The sequence below is a fragment of the Galleria mellonella genome, unplaced genomic scaffold (genome assembly GCF_026898425.1).
Source record: "Galleria mellonella isolate WM207_F2 unplaced genomic scaffold, CSIRO_AGI_GalMel_v1 utg19, whole genome shotgun sequence".
Classification (NCBI taxonomy): Eukaryota; Metazoa; Arthropoda; class Insecta; order Lepidoptera; family Pyralidae; genus Galleria; species Galleria mellonella.
Genome location: NW_026442028.1, coordinates 600,011 through 625,928, shown reverse-complemented (window position 1 = coordinate 625,928; position 25,918 = coordinate 600,011). Strand labels below are relative to the sequence as shown.

Here is a 25,918-nt window from a genome sequence, read left to right as displayed (position 1 = left end):
GATTCCCTGCATTCACTAGGTTGCCATTTTAGCTTGTAAGCAAGCTGAAGTGCCAAGAAGTAAAGTTTTTTGGGCTATGTCGGTTACTTTGGTTCTTTTGCGGATATTCTCGTTTCGGATTCTGTTACGCAAAAAGACTCCGAGCATAGCCCTCTCCATAACTCGCTAATTTGAAGCTTTTGCTTACAGGCAATCGTGTAGGATCATGCTTACGGGAAATAATGTTTTGGTTCCATAAGTTAATATTGGCTACATGCATTGGTTAGACCTTCGTCTTCAAACTTTGAGGTAATCTGCATGAGAAGATGTGGGTAGTAGATAATTATTCTCGTTTCATGGTGTAGGAATAGATTTGGAAGTGGAATTTTATTGGATAATTATAATATGGGTATTGATAACCATTACTATGTGTACTATTATTGAACCGAATACAAAGTGAATTAGGTGTGAATTTGTAAATTGACTTTGTGCATTATATATAGCAATATGTCAAAGTAATCATGTACCAAATCTGTACCAAACAAATTGACGGTTATGTCCAGTCCTCCACGATAAGGGGCTTGTTTGCCATTCTAAGTGGCATAAAAAAAAAAAAAAAAAAAAAAAAAAAAAAAAAAAAAAAACCAAATCTGTAAATGAGTATGTCTATGGACATATTATCGCTGTCGCTAACGCCGCCTTAATAGATACTTATCTTATTTATTTTTTCATCCAGATTAACTACAATTATAATAAAATTTGCAATGCATATATGATAATGGATTGACAAAGTTACACAACTTTACAACTCACAATCAGTAAAGGTTTTTTGATTCTTTTAAAATAAAATCCAGTTGTTAGTTTAATCTTACCTCAACTGAAATCTCTGTATTATATCACCATCTAACTGTATAAACGTGTTGTCTTTAGCGAACATAAACGTGCGATGGTGACCTGACTCCGCGAAGGTGAGGAACCTGTCTCTATCGCTGGGTGGTATGGGCGGTATTACTGTGGCATATGTTGACGTGGATACATTAATTGTTGTGCTGACTGATGAGGTTGATGTGAGAGATAGTGTGGTTGGTGGTAGTACTGGAACAAGGAAGTAAAATAAATTGAAAGTAAAATTAAAAGGTTAACTATAACGCTTAATTATAAAATTCATCAAATATTAAGAATTTTCTGCAACAAAAATAATTATTTATTTATTTAATACTTTATTGTACGCACTAATTATATATAAAAATATAACAGCGGAAATAAAATGTACAAAGGCGAGCTTAACTCTAAAAGAGTTCTCTTCCAGCATACCCAAAGTGGAAAAGAGCATCAATCAATCAATCAATAATTAAATAAATAAGTTTTACAAAAGAAACTAGAATATATTTTTATTGTTTATTTATTAAGTAGAAAACTTCTTTTTTATGCAATTTAAGATGATAAATTGGCTAACAAGTGGTCAAAAGTAGTAGGTAACCATTGCCTATAGTCTAAAACAGCACCATGGTTATCATAGATTACTTTTGTGATGCCTAAGTGTTCATCATCATCATCATATTAGCCTGTAACTGTCCACTGCTGAACATAGGCCCCCTAATAAGAGCGGTTTTGTCAGTAGTTACCACGCTTGGCAGACGGGTTGACAGCCACAATTAGGCTTTGGTGATGTTCTAAGAGGGATGTTGCTACCCACTCTTCGACCATTAAGTTCTCTTAGTTGCCTTTTACGACACCCACGGGAAAGGAAACGGAAAAAACGTTATGCGTTGATATTTCTTAGATCAAACGTGTTATATCTTTATTCTTTATAATTTCATCCAAAGGTTTATATCAGTATAATACTGAATAATAGTAGAAATGTGTTGGAAATATATGGTTTTTTTAATTACAAATTTAAAGTTTAATTACTTGTATCGATTAACTTTAAATTATAAAGAACTGCCATAAGTTTGTGATATGCATTGAATATTGAATTTGTACTTTTTTGTATATACCTTTATGTAAGTACTTAAGTATAAAGATAAAAAAAATTTTAGCCTCGCGTAAATGTAATGTGAAAAAAATACGTTTGAAAATGCATTTTATTATTTAGTATATTACTTTCAAGAGAAAGTAGGTAAATGCATAATTTGGCGAGTGTAGTCAAATACAAACTGTATGCAGGAGTGCGTTCTGATTGACGCCAAATATGCGGTCGGTTAGGCGATTTAGACCAATTCAATATGGAACTATAAATATATAGGAAATTTTAGATATTCATCAGTTTCAGATTGATAATCATCAATTCACAATGATTACACATCTGCTCGTTACTGCCTCTTCTTATAACTTCTTTTAAACATACCTTTTTCTTCTGAGGCCAAGTCTACCGGTAAACTGGATTGAACATCAGCTGTTCCGTACAAAATAAAAAGTAGAATTAATATTATTCCTCTTCCATTCAGCGACGTTATCATCTTGCTCGATCGCGTTCATTTATCTGTAATTTACCAAAGATCATTCGAAAATAGTTATAAACGCAATGCCATTAAGAATCAATTTTATTGGATATTAAAAAGGTTCTTTGAATGCATTTTGGTAAATCTAAAAGTGTTTTCTTAAAAAATCGATTTCCTCTCATCGGTTGTAATATAAAGATAGTATTTTGTATTTTGTTTCTTTGTAATAAGGTTCTGTTTTCAATCGTGTGGATTGACATAGGGTATTGAGCGGAAATATGGAATCAGAGAGTGTAGTGTGGGCTGGCTAAAATGTTTCTATTTTAGATTGGACTGCCTTTTGTATAGATGAAAGTAAGTTCAGAGGTCATTTTATAATGGACATGTTGTACAGCTAAATTGGCTCAAGTAACCGCTTGTCTCGAGATGTTGCTTTAGGTTGACACATCGGTTTTGGAGTTAGTATCTGTATTTGGCGTATTTCTTCTTATACTGTTACCCAAAAATAAAAACATTCATGATTTCATTGTAACGTTATATTAATTATTCCTTTTAAACTACCTCCAAAGAAAAGGAATTAAACATAAATTATATGTTACTTACATAGAGGAAAATATTTGTTTCAAATGCTCGATAAACTTATACATGCAACAAATCACAGTATCTACAATTAAACAATAATATTTACATAATTCTTTATATAAATTACAAAATTAACAATAAAACTAAAATATTAAAACAAATGTAGTTCACAATAAATTTGTTATCGCGCCATTTTAATACTTTTTTTTACACTAAACACAGATAAAGAATAAAAGAGTAAAAACTATTTTTTATTTCTTGATTTTCGAATTTGGAACCATTTAAATTTAAAATCACGTTTGGACAGTAGCGCGTTAGTAATGCGCCCCCCCGTCAACCGTGGAGCACTGACGCGAACTTTAACAACGTGTAATAACAGTGACAATTTGTCCTCATGGGTCAAACTCGTTCCCAGGATTAGGATACAGGACTTAAGCGGAGCGATTTCGAAGAATTGATGTTTTAGAGCGGTGACTAATGACATTATCATTCTTATGTTATCATGAATTAAGAAAAAATACCGTTTTCAGTAACAGTTTAGTGTTTATTGTGTTTTATTTATATTTATTAGAATTATGGTAGTGCAATGTAGAGTAGAATGAAGTTATAAAAACAGAACTAATTTTAAATTAAAAGTATATTTATACATTACTATTAATGAGGAGGTCCTACTTAAGGTATATATAGGTAAGGAAAGAAGATAAATTATAAAATTAATTGTGGTCGTAATGGAGAACATGTTGGAGTACTAGATAAGACACGATGAATTTATGAACATTATAATAGAAGGTACGATAGATGGAAGGAGGGGAAGGGAGAGACCAAGGCCTTGTTGCGTCGAACAGATCAAGGAAAAAGTTGGTGTCGTGTCCTATCAAGAGGTGAAGAAACTCGGTGAAAATCGTAGTGAGAGCCAAGAGCTCCACCAACAAGAGGGTAGCTTATTAAATATTAATTAAATTAAATAGGAAATAAAAAGAATTAAAACCACTATGAGGAGAGGTAAAACCTGGGCCTAACAGTAGCATTTTTGGGTTGCAGTTGTGATTATGTTTTTAATTTTTATGGTAAGTTCAGTCTGTTTTTCAACTCACCGTAGTGGTCTATAAGTTATTACGAGTAGATATAGTACTTAATCTACTGGAGTTGTCACTGACAAACATAGGCATAGAAGGGGCCATTTCTTTCTTTCTTGAGGGGGTCGTCATCAACAATTAAGGAAACTTAATAATCGAGGGATAGGCAGTAGCTCCTTCTTAAAACATGACCAAAGCCTAACTGCGGTTGTCAATCCGCTTGCCAAACATGGCAACTACTGGCAAAACTCCTTAATAGACAGTCTATGGGAAAGGACTATGTTCAGCAGCAGACAGTTTTTTTTACAACACAGGGGGCAAACGAGCATGCGGCTCACCTGATAGTAAGTGACTACCGCCACCCATCATCACTTACAACATCAACGGCATTGCAGCTGTGCTGCCGGCCTTTTTAAAAAGGAATATGCTCTTTTCTTAAAGGTTATGATAATGGCTACTATGACGGTCATCATCTTTTTTTTATACAACTTGCTGCTGACAGCCCACCTGATGGAAAGTGGTAACCGCCATCTATAGACATGAGCAGTACCATGGACATAACAGAGTATACTGTTTCGTCCATGTTACCCCCCAAGCGTTGCTATTCCTGAGGACTCAGGTGTTATTCCTCTGTACCCTGTAAATTCACGCCATATCCCATCCTTCAAACCGAAACACAGCTACTTTAATGTTGAAACACGAATGGGACAGAGGTGCTCAAGCAAACGACTTTTGTATAAAGTCTCCCTCTGGTATCATCATCATTATAGCATTAATTTTTTTATTTGGAATTATAGTTGTGAGCATATCATTTAAAAAAATGACAGAGCAATGTACTCTGAGGTTAATACTGCTCTGCTCGATACATTGGTTGTATTCGGACGATATTATTGATAAATACATTAAATTATTATTTATTACATAGAAAATTAAACTCGAAGATAGAACTACAACGTGTGAATAGAAGTTTGTTGTGTGTCATAAATCTAAGGTAATAAATTTGGGAACATTAAGAATCGGCACCGCCCTTGTGTCTACGAAACTGGAAAATGAATTTATGCAACTATCTAAAAACATCAGCATAATAAAATAAATTTATATTCATAGTGTTGTACAACTATTTATGCTATTATGTCTTTGATCAAAGCATCGATATCGTTAAAAATAAAAATAAAGGTAAAAGATACAGACTGCATAAAATTAAATACAAACGTTTTTTGTTCAAAATTCTCTTGACGATTAGAACGGTTAATATTACTTTGCCGCTGTGAAAAAAGCAGAGACAACTTTTTTAGATTATGACACTATTTTATAATAATAAATAACTAAAAAATGAACAAGAAAAATAATTATATAAAAAAGATAAAAACATCAAAGAAAAAAGAAGAAAGATTATTATTTTGATTATTTTTAGCGCTTAAAGAATGAATACGCAACATGCACATTGCATGAACGCATTCCGTGTTTAATTAACAGTACATTTGTGGAATACACTATTTGACACGTGCTGGGTAATTTAATCGCAGTTAATTGGCAATGAACATCAATTTGATATGATTTGAGATAAACACAGTTCACTTTCAAACCATAATCCATAGTTAACGAACTGTATTAATTGATTTTGCTCGATTATTTAAAATCGAAATTAAATTTACATTTAACTGGAGAAATAAAATTTAATGATATATATAAAAACAAAATATGTATATTTTATACAATATCTATGGCAATTTTGAATACAATTTAATTATTCGGTAGGGTTTATACTCGTATTGGTTCTATATTAATTACTAGCTGTATTCCGCGGTTTCACCCATGTGAGTCAGTATATAAGTATTTTATGTGCTATATTAGGGCATAACCTTTTCCTGTACTAAATTGCATTTAAATCCGTTCAGTAGTTCTTGCATGAAACATGAACAAACATCCATCTATGCTTCTTTAAAAACTTTTGTTTTTATAATGTTAATAGGATAGCACGATTGAAGTAATTTTTTTATGCAACTTGGAATAGCAAACAAGCTGACGGCTTATTTGATGGAAAGTGGTAATCTTCATCTATAGAGAGAAATTCCATCATGGATATCACAGAACACATTTTGACATCCATGGCAGCTTTCATGGGTCATCACTCGTGAGCTCTTAGATATTACGCTTCGTAATCTTTAATTTTACTGTTGTTTTATTGTAGAGCAAAATATTAAATATTTTTTTTTTTATAAATAATTCTAAGTACTATGAGTTTTAAAATATTTGCCTTCAACAAAACGTTTTAACTTTCTTATCCATTCTTCCGTCATAGAAGCAATTTCAAACGCTTTCTTTTTTTTTAACACAAACTATGTTTGGTTACAATAAAATGCGTGACAATAATGATTTTGACGCGAACAAATTACTATAGATAAAATAATATTAAGTTTTTTTGTCACGAATTTTGCGAAATTCTATAGAACTTTGTCTAAGTATATACAGTCATAGAATTTTATAAATAGAAATATTATTAAAGTGATTTAAAAAACGAATTCTTCTCAATTTGACTGTATTTCAGTTAATCAACCACAACCCTAATCCTTAAGTGACATTAATGATATTTTTTTCTATTCAATAGGTTTTATTTTCGTTATTAATAATAATAATAATAGTAATAGTAATACTAGTAATTTTGTCAGGAGTGAAGTTAATTTTTTTTACGGAACAAATTTTAAATTATTCCGGAGTTGATGACGTCAGTATGTTATTATTACATATATTTGGGTAATATCTTATAATAATGCTATAATACTAATTAATTAATACAAATCTTAATTTAAACGTTACATCTGTTAAAATTTTCATTTTATTTTTTATTTGTAAAAATATTTATTCTATATGTATTGTATATGTATTTTCTATAGGTGAAAGAATTTTTATAATCGGAAGTCATTGGGAATAAATTATATTTTTTATAATATATTGAGTACATAGTGACTGTTAATATTATATTATCTGAGTAATGATATAGTTACTTATTTATCATATTATTTTTACACCATATACTTTATGCTTCATATACAAACCCTAAAAACACTTTCTCTCTTTCTCCTTATGGGTTCTCAATATTAACAGGAAGACATCCCTTCAAGAGATAAGTCCGCCTGTGTACATTTTCGTTATAACCTGATTTCTATATTAAAATTAATTTGCAAAAACATTTAAATAAATAAACTAAAAAGAAAATGCTAAGTCGTTTTTTTCTTGAACTGGTCAAGTTTGATTATGATGTCAGAGGCGCTAATTTGTGAATATGGTGTTTTTAGTACATACCTAAATGTTATTATGTCTATATTGGTTCATGATTTCATTGTAGGTGTCTAATTAGTGTTAGAAACTAGTCAAGAATGTAATGGACATGTTTAATTTTAGAGTTCTCTTAAAAGAATTCACTGAACTATCCAATGTCTAAATATGCCTATTTTAATCTTAGTAGCTTAAAAGAATTTTTAAATTAAAATTTTTATTCAGGTCCTTTTTAAGTAGGAAAGTTATTTATAGCATAATAATATCTACTACAATCTAATATGGACAATTATTGACAAACCTGTATGAAGGAAAAAATTGTTCAAATGTTGAACAGTGATATGATGATGATGATGATGTAATCACTAATCATATTAAATTCTAAATTTATTATTTTGGTGTTGAGACAGTGAAACTCATTATCATACAAAAAAGCTACAGTGTAACTATGCATTGATATTTCTATTACATAGGAGACCGACTAAATGTGTATGTACCTATGTATATCTTTGAAAACAGTACCATGGTTTCTGTATTTAGTACCTAAACTATCTAATTTGTCAGTACTAGTTTATTTACTTGCATTAACATTATATATTAGTTTTAGGAATATATAATATTTTTTAAAAGTACCTAAGTAGGATTAAAATGTGGTTGACCTTACAAAGTGGCAGTGTCCACTCGCGCCCACTCGATGCACGACAGATACGTGTATATTATTAAATTATTACGTCCAGACGAAATAATGTTTGTTTTAATCTATTTCTATGACAAAATAGGTAATTGAATAATTACTTTTGATAAATCACGATAGACGTTTACGATTTCGATTTTAGACTGCTATTTAGTTTTAGAAAAACCAGTGTCGTTGGCACGTATCTAAATAAAAAATACGAGATTGTCTTTAATCACTCGATCTGACTTTCTATTTGTCGAGTGTGTAGTTAAATTGGGATATCAGTAGTATGAGGCAAGGAGAAGAGATTTTATCCCGGTCAATTAATAAATCCCGGTTACCGTAACAATTTCTCTTCACGCCAACTCCCATACTAGGTAAATCTAGTACTAAAGGTCGTTATCCTCACATAGATATGAGGATCCATTTTTACATGCTTACGTGCTATAGGAATATGGAGGAAACGCCATTATTTGTACGCTAGTATGTATATATTAATAATACTATAGTAAAATAATAATGATGACTTAGATATTATTTATTTATAGTATAATAGTAAGTTGGACATAACAGAGTAAGGACTAAAAAAAAATTATTGGTATTTTTTCTATTAATCATCTATATAATCTAGAAAAGGTTTATGCTGTAAAATATAAATATGTAATTTACTTGAAATATAGGAATTATTTAGATTTTTATTAAATAGCTTTTTGTTTGACCTTAGTCGTTTCTTATGACAAATACAGAAAATGAAGGGGTAGGTAGCCCATTCTAAGCTGGGGCTATACGGCAATATTTTCCATATACAGACATAATTTACTTGCTTTTTTAATATTAGTAAGATAATGGCCTAATTTGTCGTATAGTTTTTTTAATGGATGATAATGGAATAGTAACCCCGCCTGTGTGGCGGGGTATATACTGGCGGCGCATCAGAGAGGAATGATAGGTGAGAATGAAGCAGGTCAGTTAGCCCACCGTAACCTAACAATAAATCAATCATGATGGTTTCCAGGGGGAATCACGAGGAGGTCGACCTGACAGGGTATATTGTTAGCAAAGGGGCTAACAATCCCTTCTCTCCCCAATTCATCGTATAGTTCCGGCACAGAATGGGTTACCCCTTCCTTTGTCGTAGGTATCGTAAGAGGCGACTAAAGGAACTTAATGATCGAAGGATGGGCGGCAGCGTTTTTCTTTAAATATCACCAAAGCCTGACTGCTGAGACCAACCCACCTGGCAAGAGTAGCACCTACTAACAAACCCCTCCAATAGGGGGAGACCTATCTATATTATTGAGAAATGGTCAGTTAACGGCTAATATGATATGAAGATAGTAAAGTTAAATGAAATTAAGTTGAATTTTCTGAGATGATCTTCTCAGTGTTTGTGTAGCAAGCAAAACATGACCGGGTCGTAAGCTGAACCATATGTTTTAAAACATAGCCGAAGCAATATATCATTTGCCAAGATTGAACAGGAAAGAATGACGACTTTTAAATTAAATAATTTCATTGCACTATTATAGCAATGGGATCAATTTTATATTGAAGTACTTATGTACATTTACTACGTATCTATGCGTATATATTTATTTTCTACTTTTGTATGAATGGTAAAGCACAAATTATGAGATCTCATACCTTAAAACCTGGAGATGTTTATATACAGCGCGGGTTTAGAGATACTCAGGTTGGGATGGAATGGGCTCCCGAGGTTTTTCTTTTTCAATATAGAAAAAGGTTTCATTAGGATCGGCTACTCTTTTGTAATACCAGGAGTATTATATATACTTTCTTTTATAGAGCACGGTAACCACTTATCATTAGGCGTCTCGTATGCTTATTTGCTACCTCAGTAGTATAAAAAATAAATGATTTATTTGTTACAAAGAGAATATTTTTTTTGTATTAATTAACTTCTATACATATGAAATATTAATCTTTCGTTTTTATTTTATTAATCATGCTTAAATAAATTATATCTTTTGGTACATATATAAATAAATATGCTTAGTTTTTAAAATGCAATAAAAATTATTATTGTATATGAATTTGAATGCCAAGAAAACTTGTGGTCTACCTGATGAAAAGTAATAACTGGCACCTGTAAATAAAAATAACATGACTATTTGTAAAAAAAAAGAAAAAACGGTGAAGTACACAGATTTCATGATATAATAATTATATCTCCAAATTCATCTAAAAATAAACTTGAAAGATTGTTCAATGAAAGTTCTTATACAGGTCACTTTAGATGAATAGATTAGACATAATATAGTGCTTCGAAGTGATTGCAAGTAAAATAAGTTGAATATTTTTGTTATTATGTAAGTAGGCAGATACAAAATCTATTCGGCGGATAAGCGGTGAATGGTGATATGCCATCACTTAAGGAGCTCTGTGTCCATTGTGATACGAGAACTATGTAGATACTTTATTATTATTTTAGTAACAACTGTATCGGATTTTAGAATTAAAAATGAATACGATATCTTTGAATTTTATTTTACAAAGCTCAATATTTTACTCTAGCACAACGTATAATAGAATCATCCTGAAGGAAGAGTGGTTTAAGGTGCAAGCTGATCCATTTAGAATGAGATTCATTTAGTTAATTATGATGAATAATACATTCTTAATATTAATAAATATAAATTAATCGGTTATGTTTTCTGTTGATAGAACAGTGGGGGATTAAGCTCTTAAAATTTAAAAGCTTTTTATTCAGTCAAAATTTTTTTGTTCAGTTCACATTTGTATATAAAAATATTTAAGTTTATTTAGTAATTTTGTAATAATTAGTAAAATGTAATTTTAATTAAATTTACATGAACATACATAGAATATGAATATAGATGAGGAAGACAGAGGCATTTATAGGCTTCCCAGGACGAAGGCTTAATGAAGGGTCGCCCCCTCTTCCGTCTTCTCTTTATTCTACCACTGTGATAGATTATTGTCATTGACAATAAATACTATTACTACTTGGAGGAACTTCGAAATCATACATTCGGCACAAAACAGTTCTAGCCTCCTACCAATTGTCATAGTTATGACAATTATTTATTGGTAATTTATGGTTCATTATTATTGATTGTTAAATATTAAAAGATTATTACTTAAAAAAAAAGTAATAAAAAAATGACAAATTTCAAGAAAACACGTCATTATGTATACATTAGTGATATACTTTTTCTTATCTTTTATTTTTTTCTAGAATTACTAACGAACCAATGATAATGAGTTTTTATGAAATACATTCATATAAAGATAATTAAAAATAAATTTTTCATATTTTATGAAAAAGGTTTTAGAATAGTTTCGAATGTAGAAAGTTTTTAAAATCTAAAAAGAATGTTTAAAGACTAATTTTTACAACTTTTTGGTTATAGTAATTTTTATTAGAAATGACGTGTCGTTAGATACAATGGATACGCAACGCACTACAAAACTCGAACGTCCGGCGTCGAATGATGACTCCCGCTCTGTCCGTGACTATCGAGTGTTGCGATCGACCCCAATACGATGACAATGATACCTTTGTACATGTATTGTCTACAGGTAATCATACAAAAAAAAAACGCTAAGTAGATGGTCAGGTGCTATTTGGTTTGTTACATAAATTCTATTCGTCAATTTGTCTACATACTATAAACGTGAAATAGGCAATTAGAAAAGACAAAAGAATTAGTTCAATAATATTTACTATGTAACTTGATGGAGTGACGATTCCACATACATTGTTATTTAACAAGTATAGCAATTCCTTGGTACATATATTTAATACCACTATTTAGGCCACCCTTTTTTTCCATGGGTATTGTAAGAGGCGACTAAAGAAATTTAATGGTTGAGTAAGTTGGTAGCAGCGTCCCTTTTAAAACATCACCAAAGCCTAACTGTGGTTGCAAATTCGCCTGCCAAGCGTAGCAACTACTGGCAAATCCGCCCCAATAGGGTGAGGTCTGTGTTCAGCAATGGACATCTTGTAGGTATGCGTTTATTATGAATACAATAGGTATAAAAGTATTTTTCTTGAATTACGCATGTGCTAGTTATAAAGAATTGAGACACAATTTCATAACACACATGATTTATAAATTATGATGGCAACCAAAATTAAATAAATATAACGGATGACATTACTTAAAAGTCAAGTTTTAGTAAGACGAAGAAGATGCTTGAAGTAATCCAAAATATTTTAATTGCAATTAATAATAAATTATACGTTAGTACAAAATTATATATTTATATACTTTTGTACATTTACTTTTAAAATTAATTTTTATAATATATTACAAATATTACGAAATCGGATCTTTTCTCGCGAACCTACTGCAGTCTTTCTAAGTAATAGAAACTTACACTTAATTTTACTATAATATCTTTAAAGAAAATTTACAAAGTACTATCATAATTATTTCATAAGATTTTTTTTTTATACGACTTAGAATGGCAAATAAGCTGACGGCCCATCTGATGGAAAGTGGTAACCGTCGACTATAGACATGAGCAGTACCATGGACATAACAGAGTATACTGATTCGCCCATGATACCCCTCATGCGTTGCCATTCCTGAGGATTCAGGTGTTATTCCTCTGTACCCTGTAAATTCACGTCATATCCCACCCTTCAAACCGAAACACAGCCATGCAAACACAACTGCTTCATGGTTGAAACACGAATGGAACAGAAGTACCCAAGCAAACGACTTTTGTCCAAAGTCTCCCTCTGGTATTTCATAAGATAAAGTACTGGAAGAGCATAATTGTGAAGGAGGTTTAAATATAGGTTATAAGCTTAACTACTATCTTACATACTATTATTGCTATTACTACTTGATAAGGCGTATATATAAATATGTATGTACAAATATCATTTAATTTCGTGTAGTCGTTTAAGCGTAACTAAGTAACAAATATTAAAATATCTTTAGAAACTGTTACAATACTTTCACGTTAATAATATACGTACTATATCTCATGGCTTTGTCCGTGTATTCATCTAGGATTATGGCGTATATATTAAATTTCTTTTAAATTAATTATTCTATTTAAACATGATTCAGTAATAAAAAGTCAAATATAAAAACATTTCAATTTTAAGATATAATTTTAGTAAAATTTAAGTTGCGTATAAATTTGGCAGGCGCTGTCTTTTGTTTTTAAAATTCAAAATAACCCAATCTTTTGAATAGTCATTCTTAAAACAGTGATAATTCGAATAAGTTCACACATTTTTTTGCCGCGCGGTTTGATTACGCAAGAGCGTGTGGCTTCGTACAAATTCCGTATAAAATTCGCAATGCGGGCTTACGTTGCTGATAAAATAGTGGCTTGACATTGAAAAATACCTATTAGTTTTTATACTGCGGAAAAAATTATTAATACATTGGTATAGTCATTGTTCATTGTTGGGATTTTCTCGTCTTGTTTAAATACATAAGACAATAGTAAATAATACTAACCTCCATAGCGTAGTGAAATTAATATGCAACTTATAGCGACATATATGCTGAAGGGCCGCCTGAAACAAAGTTATATATGTATCTATATGAACTCTATAACTCTCTGTAACTTATGCAATACCATACCATTCATATGTGCTAAGGTATTTTTCATGGATAAAAATGGACTGGTAATCTCGTTTGCACTATCGGTATACACCAGTTGGGAGTGTAGTGAGAGATAAATGGTGAGGATCAAAGCAGGCCTATTATCCTATCGTGACGAATTCCATAATAATTAATTACGATGGTTTCCACGAGTCTCCATGAGGTCCATCTGATAAGGTATATTACTAGCAATGAATTTGTTAGACCATATTTATAAAAATCCCTTTCTCTTCTAGGGTAGATAGCACTAAGTTGGCATGCGTTCGTCACCTATGTCAATTATATAATTATATCTCATCCCTTAAATGATATACAACTAAGTAAGCCTTTCGTATCAATTCGCATTAAAGCTTACTGATTTTCTTTTTTTGTAATTGACACAATAAGTGTAAAAATGAATAAGCACAGATTACTTGACAGTAAAATTTTTATCGAACTAGGGGGGAGGGGGGTATATAGTTTAATTCCATTACTATTAGTGTGTGTGTATGTGATTATTATATTTTTTATTATTATACACTATTGATACCAAAAATTCTATAACCTATTATATTAGCTACTAATCCCCGACTGCCATTTTATACACACATGTTTTGCGATATGTGTTCAAGCAAATTATTAGATCGCTGCTTGGAACCCATTGTTAACCATTTTCGCAATTTGAATGCTGAATGCGATCGGTACCCAAACTACGAAAATGACATTTGGAAATTGATAGTTAAGTTCTACAATCTTTCATCATGATGATGATGATGGAATATTGTGAAACTTCTAGCTGTAATAGTGGTGACCAATCTTTGTTTTGTTTCGAGTGTTGGCAATCACATACATATTAATGGTAACGGAATTAAACAAAATAATTGTAATGAAAGTCATTGCTTACTGGGCAGTATATTAGCTTTGCAAAAATGACGTCTCAGGTTCGACTCTTGGTTGGATTAATTTATGAATTAAATCCTTTGTTTCCTAAATTAACCGAAATTTGACTTTTAAAGTTGCATAATAAATATTTTTGTATTTAATATATTCTACATATGTAATATAACATTTTGATGTTTTGGTTCACAAATTATCCATGCATAATATACTTAATGGATTTTTGTATTCATTAGTTTACGACAATTATTATAAAAAAGCGAAACAGATGGCACAGACATTTGGCTCTTTAAGTATAATGGGTAGATGCTTAGTAGGTATTGTTATTTTCATATATAAATAACTAGATCGTAGTTTGCGTGACTGTGATGGTAGGCGTCATTATCGTTACTAACGTTAACAATTTACGTTATTTCTATTTGTTCTGTATACATTGTCTTAAATTATTCTGTCATTTAATTGTCTCAGTTAACTAAACGAGGTTTTATTTTTAAAATAATCCATGTTAGTAGAGCTTATATAGGGTAAATAAAGATAGTTTAACTTTAGTATTTATCGATATTATGATATTTTAAATAATATCTTTTAATTGTTTATAGATACATACTGTTTATTGTTTCCTCCAAAATATTACAATAGTAAATTTATTATAGGTACAAACTATTACAAGAAATAATTACAGTGAGAAAACAATGGACGACCTTATCGCTAAAAACGATCTCTTCCAGGTAACCTTTGGATGGAGAGGAGTAATTATAAACAGTTTGATCGGAGGCACGATGAAAATTCTATTATTTTTATAATGAAATTTCACATAATTCAAATAGTGAATTACGTTAAGTATTTATGTTATTACTTTGAAAAAAGTTCAGTTATTTTATTATGAATGCTGAAAATAGGAATAGTCGTTATTAATATTAAAAATGTCACAATGTGTTTGTCACATCTTTATATTCTAATGAATTAACCAATTATTGGGAAATTTGGCTTATGATTTGTGAGATCTCTATCTAACAGGCAACTTTTTACTCTAGTCGACAATATATCTCGTTCATACAAACGGAGTTGCAGGTAAGAATAAGTTTTATATAAACAAAATTTGCAACACACGTTGATTGACGTTCAGACAAATTACACGAAGTTTCCACACGTCATCATAATGTACAAATGATGTACGTTATTTTTTAATAATATGTATATTTATTCTTACTCAACGTGCACAGTAGGTACCATGTTTTAACACTCATTACTACTCGAAAATCACGTTCAATAAAGTTTTAAGCCGCGAGAGAAAGTTACGAACTAATTGATGTTGAATGGCGCGGTACCTTCGCAATGCATCTGCGTCAGCTTTCATGGATTGACAACGATTGCGATGTATTATTAAAGAACTACTCATGTAACACTTTCTTTGCTTGCACGTAAAGTTTTTGTTGCGTAAACACTTATCTTTAAATTTGTTTCGATGATATTTTTGCATCAATTGACAGCCATATCATAAGGAGAAGATACTTGGGAATATTGTGATTATAATGAGCACCCCTCCGAAGCGTTCCCCTTGCGATACAATATGGGCCCATTTTAAACTTTCGAATTATTAACATACACATTAATTCATAATAATTAATATAAGACTATTCAAGTTTGTGTTACCAGTGTTTATGAGCGATAGTAGCCAATAAAATTTATTGAAATTATTTAGTAGACTAACTACTGCAGAATTTACGTGATGATATTATAGATGAATATGTAAATATATATTTCAATAATCCAATTTATTTCTAATTATAAAAGTCAAATTAAATTTTTAGTAGTTTTCATTTGTACACCAATAGAAGGGAATGGTTTTTTTTTTTATACCTAGAGTATTTTAATGCAATGATATAATATTGTTATCTATGTATAATATTACAACATCTGAAAACATTTATTATCGCCTACTCGATACTTACATTAATGTATCTCATTTGAAATGGGTTGATTTTGCATGTTATGGTGGTAATAAAACTTACATGTACAGTAGTTTAACTTGCTACAGTTTAATACTCTATATTCAATAAATCATATACAATATATATATATATATATATATATATATATATATATATATATATATATATATATATATATATATATATATATATATATATATATATATATATATATATATATATATATACATACTGGCGCAGTACCAGTGAAGGGTGATAGAGGAGAATAAAAACAGGCCAGTTAGCCCATCATGATGAATTCATCAGAAATTAACCATGATAGTTTCCAGGGAGAACCGTAAGGAGGTCAACCTGGTTGGCTATATTACTAGCAATGGAATTCTCAGTCTCTATTAGTAACAATCCCTTTCCCCCAGTTTTAATAGGTTGAAAATGGAATGGCAACCTCTCGCCTGTGCTATCGGTGTACGCTGGCAGGATACCAATGTATGATGATAAGATGAAGTCAGGTCAGTTGAACTATTGTGATAAATTCACCAGGAACTAACCACGATAGTTTCCAGGGAGGATTATGTGGAGGTTAATCTGTCAAGGTCATTAAATCTTTATCAACAGAGGGTAAAGGGATTGTTAGAAATGGAGTTTGACCGGCCCCTTGCTAGCAATATGCCCTATTAGGTCGATCTCCACGTGGTTTCCCCTAGAAACCATTGTGAACAATTCTTGTTGAATTCGTCACGATGGGCTAACTGAAATGCTTCATTCTCATCTATCATCCTTCACTGGTGTCCCTTCGGTGTACACGAATAGCGCGGGTGGAGTTACCATTCCATTATCACCTATTAAAAAAAATCTTTGTCAACATGCTCACATTACTAGCTATAGCTAGCAATAAAAATATTAATCTCCATCATTAATAATCACCCTTTCATTTCCAGTAGTTACATATAACTAAATTAATGGACATCCAATGAAGAAAACGTGTTCTTGAGTGGCAACCTCGAGGTATTTATTTATTTATTTATTTATTTATTTATTATTGCATTCCATAATATAATTAGTACATAACATTTTAATTATTGACCCTGTTGGGCACAGCAAATAGAAAAAAGGAGGACAACACTTTTTTCACTTTCGAAATAGTCTAAGGATCTGTTACAATATTATCTAGTCATTGAAATTGTATCACGATAGGTACGTATTTTCTTATTATTATTATTAGGTAGATCCTTACTTAATAATTTGTCCACCTTTTATACTAAAATAACAGAGTCCAACGAATATTAAGGTTATTTTGTTACGATAACGATTTTAATACTTACTGATAGAAAAACAACGTGAAATAAAAAATTAAGAATTCACACTTTCTAGTGATACAGTACTAAATTGAACAGCTGACTGCTATGTTTCACTATGGCTTTAATGGGCGGATGTTACGCGTCAGTATGCCGCATACCAAATTATTAGTGGTAGACAGAAATGGGATTTAAATAAGCATTTTACATAATAACCTTAACGGCGTGAGCATAAGTGCATTTATATAAATGCATAAGATATGTTATAACAAATGGAAGACACTCAGATTTGTACATTATATATATATATATATATATACCGTTGTTTATAAGAATCAGGAAGAGAAGGCTGTTCTCGACGTGTGGCTTGTATATTTTTCTGAACCAATTTTGAGGATTCTCTTGCATTGGACTGGGTTTATTTCTTTATATTTTTTTTTATAAATTTTGTTGTAATCTTAAATTATGATTTTTACAATTATTATATTAAAATATTTTTTATACTGTATTTTTTCGTTTAATTTTAACAACTTATACTTTTTTTATAGTTTTTCTTGCACTGTGCACCTACGACATTACTCTACATACCGTCATTATTCTGTTAATTTTTTTTTAATTATATTTCAAAAAAACTTGGCATAAATGTATTACAATAATTTATTACGACGAAATTGATCAATAAGTTAAAAAAAAATCTTTCGAAAGTAATTTAAGTGAATTATTTGTCATTTAAAGCACATCGTCATTTTTGAAACTGAATGACTTAGAGTTTCTTACAAAAGATATCAACGCTTGAACTAGTTCAGTGTGTCACAGTGATCGAAAATTATAGACATTTATTATCGCGTTTGAATATTTCGTTTGATATATCGAACTACTTTATCAAGGTTTCAACATACTGATACCTACTCATGTGATTAATGTAACAAATGCAAATATATATATGCAAGTAAAAGCTATGAACGTTATACTTGACGTGCGCACATTTAATAAAGTATTTTATAATCCAACATGGCAGAGGGTTTAGTCAGTTGTTTACTAGGGATTATAGTCGTGAATATATTTATTTTATATTTACTCAAAATTCTAGCCCAGTCATAGAATAGACTACCTCTTCATTTTTCGTGAGTGTCGTAAGAGACGACTAAGGGAACATAATGGTCTGGGGATGGGCAGCAGCGTCCCTCTTTAAACAACACCAAATCGTAACTGCGGTTGCCAACTCAACTGCTAAGCATGGCAACTACGAGCAAAGCCCTACTTATGGGGGAGGCTTATATTCAGCAGTGGACAGTATCTAACTAATATGATGATAATCTATGAAAATATATTTGAGTCGTCAAAATGTTAACACTTTGTGTTAAGATTTTTATAGTCAGGCATTTTAATATTATTGGTAAAATCATATTCTTGCATTACTAATCCTGTTGGTTAGTGTATGTTTCCTGTTAGATTCTAAACAAAATTAGATTGATTGTGACCTCATAAACTATGAAATATGTTGCATTTATTTGAAGAATATGCTAGTAAGTATAATGATATTATAATATACTTTGACCACTCGGATGTCGCTGAAAATATTTATGCATGCTTCGATTATCAGTTCAGTTTATACCAAATGTAAAAAAAGTATTTATTTTGCATATATTTGCGGTAACGTATAGTCAACCTGTTTGCTTATGTCCAGTTGATTTTATTAGCATGTTGAAATTGACGGATGGCAGTTGTCTATAAACGTACATTGACGCTATAAAATGTTTATGAGTAAAATGTTTGTAAAACCATGTCCCGTCATCGGGTTAGTAGACTTCCGTCAGCTATCGATACGTGTTGTGGTTTTACCATAAATATTGTATGTTTTACTTTAATGTTTTATAGATGAAAGTTATTGGAAAGCCTCAACGGTTAATTGCGATGGTAAAACATTTGACATTCGGGGGGAAAGAGATCGTTAATTATGGAGTCAACGGGATAGCCGTTGCCAGAAATATCCTTACCTTATGAAATTGTCTTCTACGCGATTCCTCTGGAAAGCATCGTTAATAAATTGTTGTTTTTGTCACGATGGGCCAGTTGACCTGCTTCATTCTCACCTATCATTACTTACTGGTACATTGCTAGTGTATACCGATAGTGCGGATGAGGTTACTATTTATATTTTCATAAATTAATAAAATACACTCGACATTCCTTTATATTGAAAGAAAAATAACGAACAGATATTCAAAGATACAGTTGCGTGACAGCTATTTATGGAGGTCATACGAATATAGAGCTATATAACCAGGGTCGTTAATAACAATCTAAGTTTAGATACACCAAAGTAATTTCAGAGGAGGTTACAGAACTTTTTAATAGATGATTTGTATTTAATGTGTTAGTAGATATAAAAAAAAACTGTTGCCATGCAACTTGTTGGTTGCAAGGAAACCGCTGAGCTGAGGTTGCGAAACGGGCAGGCCGCGCGGCGAAGGTGAAGGCAGCGCGCCAGTCGCTTAGACGAGAGAGAGGTGAGCGTACACGCTTGCGCCGCGCCACACACAGCCGCCGGCGACGCGACGCCGACGCGACCGAAACAATTCGCCGCGCGCGCAACACGCGCCAAGTGCATCGCTCCTGCACCGTTCCAAATTCAAAATTCTAGTGATGTGATGTGAAATAACTAAAAACTGTGCAGTGTTGTGTTCGACTGTTCAAGCGAGAGATTTCTAGTGAGTGCTGACGGAGATTGTGAGAATTTTTCTCGTTATTTGACACACATATGACGTGAATAACGGTGCGGGGATCCGACGGTCGATCGACTCGCTAAAATCAAAGTGTTAGTGTTTCTTTAAAGCAGTGTACCGGAATATTAACGGACTTGCCTAAGCAAAGGTAAGAGCGGATGTTTACAGTTATGCTTATTGTATAACTTTAGCGGTAGCGGAGAAAGCTTTAATATAATTCCAATTCGGTTCTTTATCAGAAACTTGCCAGTAGCTATAATGTGAAAGAACATTTCGCAAGATCATGATGAGTTATAAATTCAATATAAATAAGTAAAAGTTATAAAAGAGAATCTCATTTGGATAACACCAAGTGTTTCGCTATTAAGTTGATTGACTCGAATGAACGTGGAAGCATTTAAACACGCAACTCTTAATGATTTTTCTTAAAAATGATTTTGAGGACTGAAATAGTTGTAGAAAACGGTTTATAATATATTTACGATTTATAAGTAAATAGTTGCACAAAATATTTAAATGAAAAGTTTATGTCATAAATGACCAAAAACGCTAATACTAAAGAAAACAGTGCAGGATCAGGTTTGCGTTCAGAATAAACAATGTCCTCGGGTGAAAAGGTCTCTGACTCATCTTGCGTACGGCGCTCCTGTATTGGGCTTCTTTTTGTATACATGATATGAATATCAATATGCCAATTCAAGCTTTATTTATTTGTTATAAAGTAGCCATTTAAAAATTTTGAATGATTCTCAAATCAAATTTGAATTAGGGGAAAACGTTACTAACTGGTCAACTCTGTAGGTAATAAGAAGTCAATAAGCAGATAAGTATTTAGATCGTCTTCATTTATAGTTGATTAATTTTCGGAATCAATAACTGGTTGATTAATAGAGTAAAATAATTAAAACATACGTTCTCTAAGTAAGTATGCCGGATTTGAAATAACAGTAAGATTCATAGAATGATATTATTACAACAAGATTAATTAGTTTTAGTAACAACATTATAAGTATCATAAAGATAAATAACGTACACAATTATAAAATACTAGACCTAGATAATAGAGAACTCGTGCAAAGATATTTCTTTTAAGAAAACTAAAAAAAATATTTTCAAGAATTTAGTCTTCTTTGATAAATTTAAAATTTCACAAAATTTCAGCAATTTTAATCACCATACAGAAAATTACAGTTACATTTTCAACAAAAATAATGTTGTGCAAATCTGCGCAATCGACTGTGGTGACACCGTGTGACGACATCACAATCATGAAACAAGTTGCAGGCATTAGTTATTATCACTGCAATAGTTTATCTTACGGTGTTTTACCACAAGTACGAGTGGGATAGCTGTAATAACATTAAGAAAGAAAAAGGATTTAATATATTATTTATGTAACCTGATATTATAATGAGGAAAGATTTGATTTTTTGTTTGTAATACAGAAACTCAAAAAATAATATATAGAAAACTACATACGAGTATATTGTCAACTAAAGTGTCTTAACACTGGCAGACATAAAATTTCTTTTCTTGCACAGTTTTGTAAATTCATCTCCTGTATGAAATAGCGCGTGAAAGTTTGTATAAAACTTGTCGATAAAAAATCTCTTCGGGTTTTAACAAAATGTTCACTAGATTTGTACTATTTATAAAGGTTATAAAACATAGCACCATAAACTGTCACTGGATCTAACTTTCTGAATTTACTCAACTCTTATATAAAGTCACGAAAGCTCACATTCTACTTATCGCCTATGCATGTCGGTGCATTTTCAGTCCTATCTTTAGAATAGTCAACAAGACCTTTATCTCACCCCATAAACTAAGTGATATCGTGCTCAACGAAGGTCTCCAAAGCTTATAAATGTAAACATGGATACTGTAAAATCTCTTCGCACCTGATAAGTTCTAATAACACGTCTCATAAAGATTGACCTTGGTCCTTGACTCTATAAACAAATGAACTTTTGAGTATATTTTTTTTTATAAATAATCAACATTTAAAATATGAAAGATATAAATTAATATATAATAAACAGAATAAATAGCTACTGCTGTGTAATTACATGTAATTAATTATATGGACTTTATAATATGTATATGTATATAAAAACAGAAATCTATTGACTGATAAATCAACTTACAAGTGAAACAATGAATCTAAAGACAATATTATACACAATATTTTCTTATAAAATAATAGAAGTGCAAAATAACTAATGCCAATCAGATAAAATCGCTGATATTGTGAGATCATTTGCTGTTATAAAATAAAATAATTATTTAGTACATTTCTAAAATTAACTTTTATTAAAGTTAGATCCAAAACGGACAAATCATATTATATTGGGCTAATGATAAAAATGATTGTGACCTTTTGATTAAAAAGGTCAAGAACGGTCTCTTATAACTGTCTTGAATATTAGTTTAAATGCCAAAGTTATTTCAGTCTTGATTATTTTTTTTGAAATAATTTTGTAAATCCTACGTCTTAGGTGTACTAAGGTAGAGAAAAATAATTAGGTATAAACTTTACGTGCCTACGTGATTACCAATTTTTTTAACATTATAGCACATTTATAAGTAAACAACCAAATGTTCATTAATCTACACGGTCGTATATCACGTACGTGATTTTCTATTCATTTCCCCACCATCGTGTTTTCTATTTTTGTGTGCAAGTAACGTCACCATGCGTATTGTAACTCGCACACAAATGTCTAATGGAATGTCTGTCTATACATTGTAATTAAATATTGTCAATTATTTCCTATTTCTCCACCTATGTTCAAGAAAATTATATATATAATTGTACTTTTACCTATTTACGTTCACCAAATGTGTTATTACGTATGCGTATTAAAGTTTTAATAAATAAAATAATAATTGCAAGTACACAGAATAATTGATAAAGAGTTCTCGAAAGCAGGCACTTAAGCAATTATAAGTCGCCAATTATATTATGAAACGATATATTATCAAACATGTTTTAATGTCACCAGAATGATAAAAACATTACTTGGATGTTTTTGTAGAGGGCGCTGGTACATTAAAATATATTCATACTGCTAACACCGATTTTATAGCTAAGGATTATTTAATATGTTTATAATTAATTTAAGATAATGGACTTGTTAGGTAGGAGGTTACAAATATATTAAATGAGGAAAACTCCGTAAAAAATTCTAAATTTATTCAAAGTATCGATAATGTATTGAGATTGTTAAAAACGATAGTTTTTTAAAAGATTTTATAATGTTAATAAAAAAAAAAATAGATAACACAAAAGAGAAACGTTACAAATTTGGACCAAATTAATATAGAGTCAGCATGAGAATAGGTTCGATTTAACGTTGGAATAAAAAATAATTGGTTTAAAAAATAATCGGTTTAGAATTGAAATGTATTCATATATACATATAAAAAATAGTCTATTTAGAAGTTTTTTGAAATCGATTGACCATAAAACCTTTCTTTGTCCCTATATCTAAAATAACCAAACGTGTTGGTGAAGTGGGGTAACGAGCGGTTCAAATAAATAATTATTATTTATATATAAATAATGTACCATATCCAATATTAATGGAGTCTATTGCATGTTTATAGCACGACTTTCACAGAGGGACAAATATTCCGTTTAAAAGTTATATTTTTTTACAAAAATGCCGTCATAATTAAATTGTTCGTCAAATTTCTGAAATCAATTCAATAATTTTGTATAATTCTGAATATTAATTTAAAAATTGAATGTTCTGAATTCATAAGAACTAAAATGTTATTATGGTAAAAAATTTAAACAAAATACGCAGCAAAATCTTTTGTATGCATATTTTGTTCGTATAATATTTTGTTTTAGAAGTTTTCAAACTTTCAGTTTTACGGTACAGAACTGTACGAATTATTTTTTTTCTACGTTTGGAGGTTAGGCTCTTTTAAAAAAATAGTGGATCGATATCCATGTCAAATATATTATAAGTAATTTATAGATAGCCGTGATGTATGTATGTAAGTATCATCAGTGTATTATGAAATGTTTAAAAGTGATTAAAATTTTTGTAACAATACGAAAAACTATATATGATTTTTTTTAATAAAACTACTACAGTTATAATAACCCTATCGGCGTTGCCTTTTTTCAACCGATTTCAAAACGAAGAATTTTCTCCATTCGGTTTTTTTATGTTTATTACCTCATATCTCCATGAGTTCTAAGCTGGTTTAGAAAATTCTTTTCTTTACCTGAAATGATATAGTCCTATAGAATTTTTACCAAAATCGGTTCAGTAGTTTAGTCTTTAGGTCAAAATAACTGGTTTTGTCTCAGTTGAAGCTAGTTTTTTTTTGTGGGACACAATCATTATCTTCATAAAAATCGCATACGTTCAATCGATGCGTTTATTGACAACCAATATTTAATTTTTATTTATATAGATACATATTCGTAGTGTTAATTGTTGGCACTTAGTGTAACATTTAATTTCACATACTAAAATGAGAAAAAGTTTTATTTTTCTACAAAACATATTTATATATTTATAAATAAATTATATGGTACTAGTATAGGTGTTAGATGACAACCTTCGTTTACTACCTCCCACTTTAATATGATAAAGGGCAGCTTAATGAGACCAAGGAGATTTCATTGTCAAGTATCATTTTATAACATGTCATCGCATCACTAATTATAAGTATGTGAAAGTTTGGGTGTTTGTTATTGAATTACGTTTAAATAGCTGAAAGGATTTGAGTGAAATTTAATATACCTGTTGGCCATATAATATAATAATACATGGGCTATATTATATATATTCGAGATGTTAAAACTGAGATATATTTAATGTGAAATAAGCGTTGCAAACTACTTTAAGGCTTTCACGGTATTTTTATGACTCCAAAAAGTAAAAGTTCGCAAGTCGCTTATATTTTGTTTGTATATTAAGTACTTGATATCTTCAGCAATTTTGATCTGATTTTAATTACCTATATTTCTTCTGCTATTGACATTGTTTACTCCCATATTAGGTAATTTCGTCATTACAATTTTTTTTTCTATTGCTAACTATTTTTAACGAAACTAATACTTTTTACTCATTCGTTACCTATTTATTTATATATAAATTTTTATCTAGTGAAGTGTTTTTATATTATAGTGAATATATGTATAGGTAAAGATTGTCTAAATGATAATTAATGATTGATGGTGTCTTGGCCAGCTAGACTCTTTTATTTAATTGTTGTTTTTATTCTTTTTGTTTGAATTAATTAAGTAAGCCTTAATAAGTAATTGTAAGTAATCATCATCATATCAGTCGTTAACTGTCCACTGCTGGACATAAGCCTTCGCTATAAGGAAGGTTTAGCCATTAGTTTTGACATTTGGCAGGTTGACAACCGCAGTTAGTCTTTGGTGATATTTTA

At 30.7% G+C, this 25,918-nt stretch overlaps 2 protein-coding genes across 2 annotated transcripts in view; one reads left to right on the top strand and one right to left on the bottom strand.

The window, feature by feature from the left end:
• The window catches only part of LOC113521396 (axotactin), a 35,369-nt gene extending 32,023 nt beyond the window's left edge, over positions 1–3,346 (bottom strand). The window contains exons 1-3 of the mRNA XM_052894095.1: positions 3,024–3,346; positions 2,327–2,461; positions 852–1,074 (exon numbers count right to left, since the gene is read on the bottom strand). Coding sequence (XP_052750055.1) covers positions 852–1,074; positions 2,327–2,438 — 335 coding nt within the window. The 5' untranslated portion in view covers positions 2,439–2,461; positions 3,024–3,346. The remainder of the gene's footprint in view (positions 1–851; positions 1,075–2,326; positions 2,462–3,023) is intronic.
• A 16,925-nt stretch (positions 3,347–20,271) lies between these two features.
• The window catches only part of LOC113521248 (uncharacterized), a 224,028-nt gene continuing 218,381 nt past the window's right edge, over positions 20,272–25,918 (top strand). The window contains exon 1 of the mRNA XM_026906728.3: positions 20,272–20,645. The gene's annotated coding sequence lies outside the window, so the exon portion shown is untranslated. The remainder of the gene's footprint in view (positions 20,646–25,918) is intronic.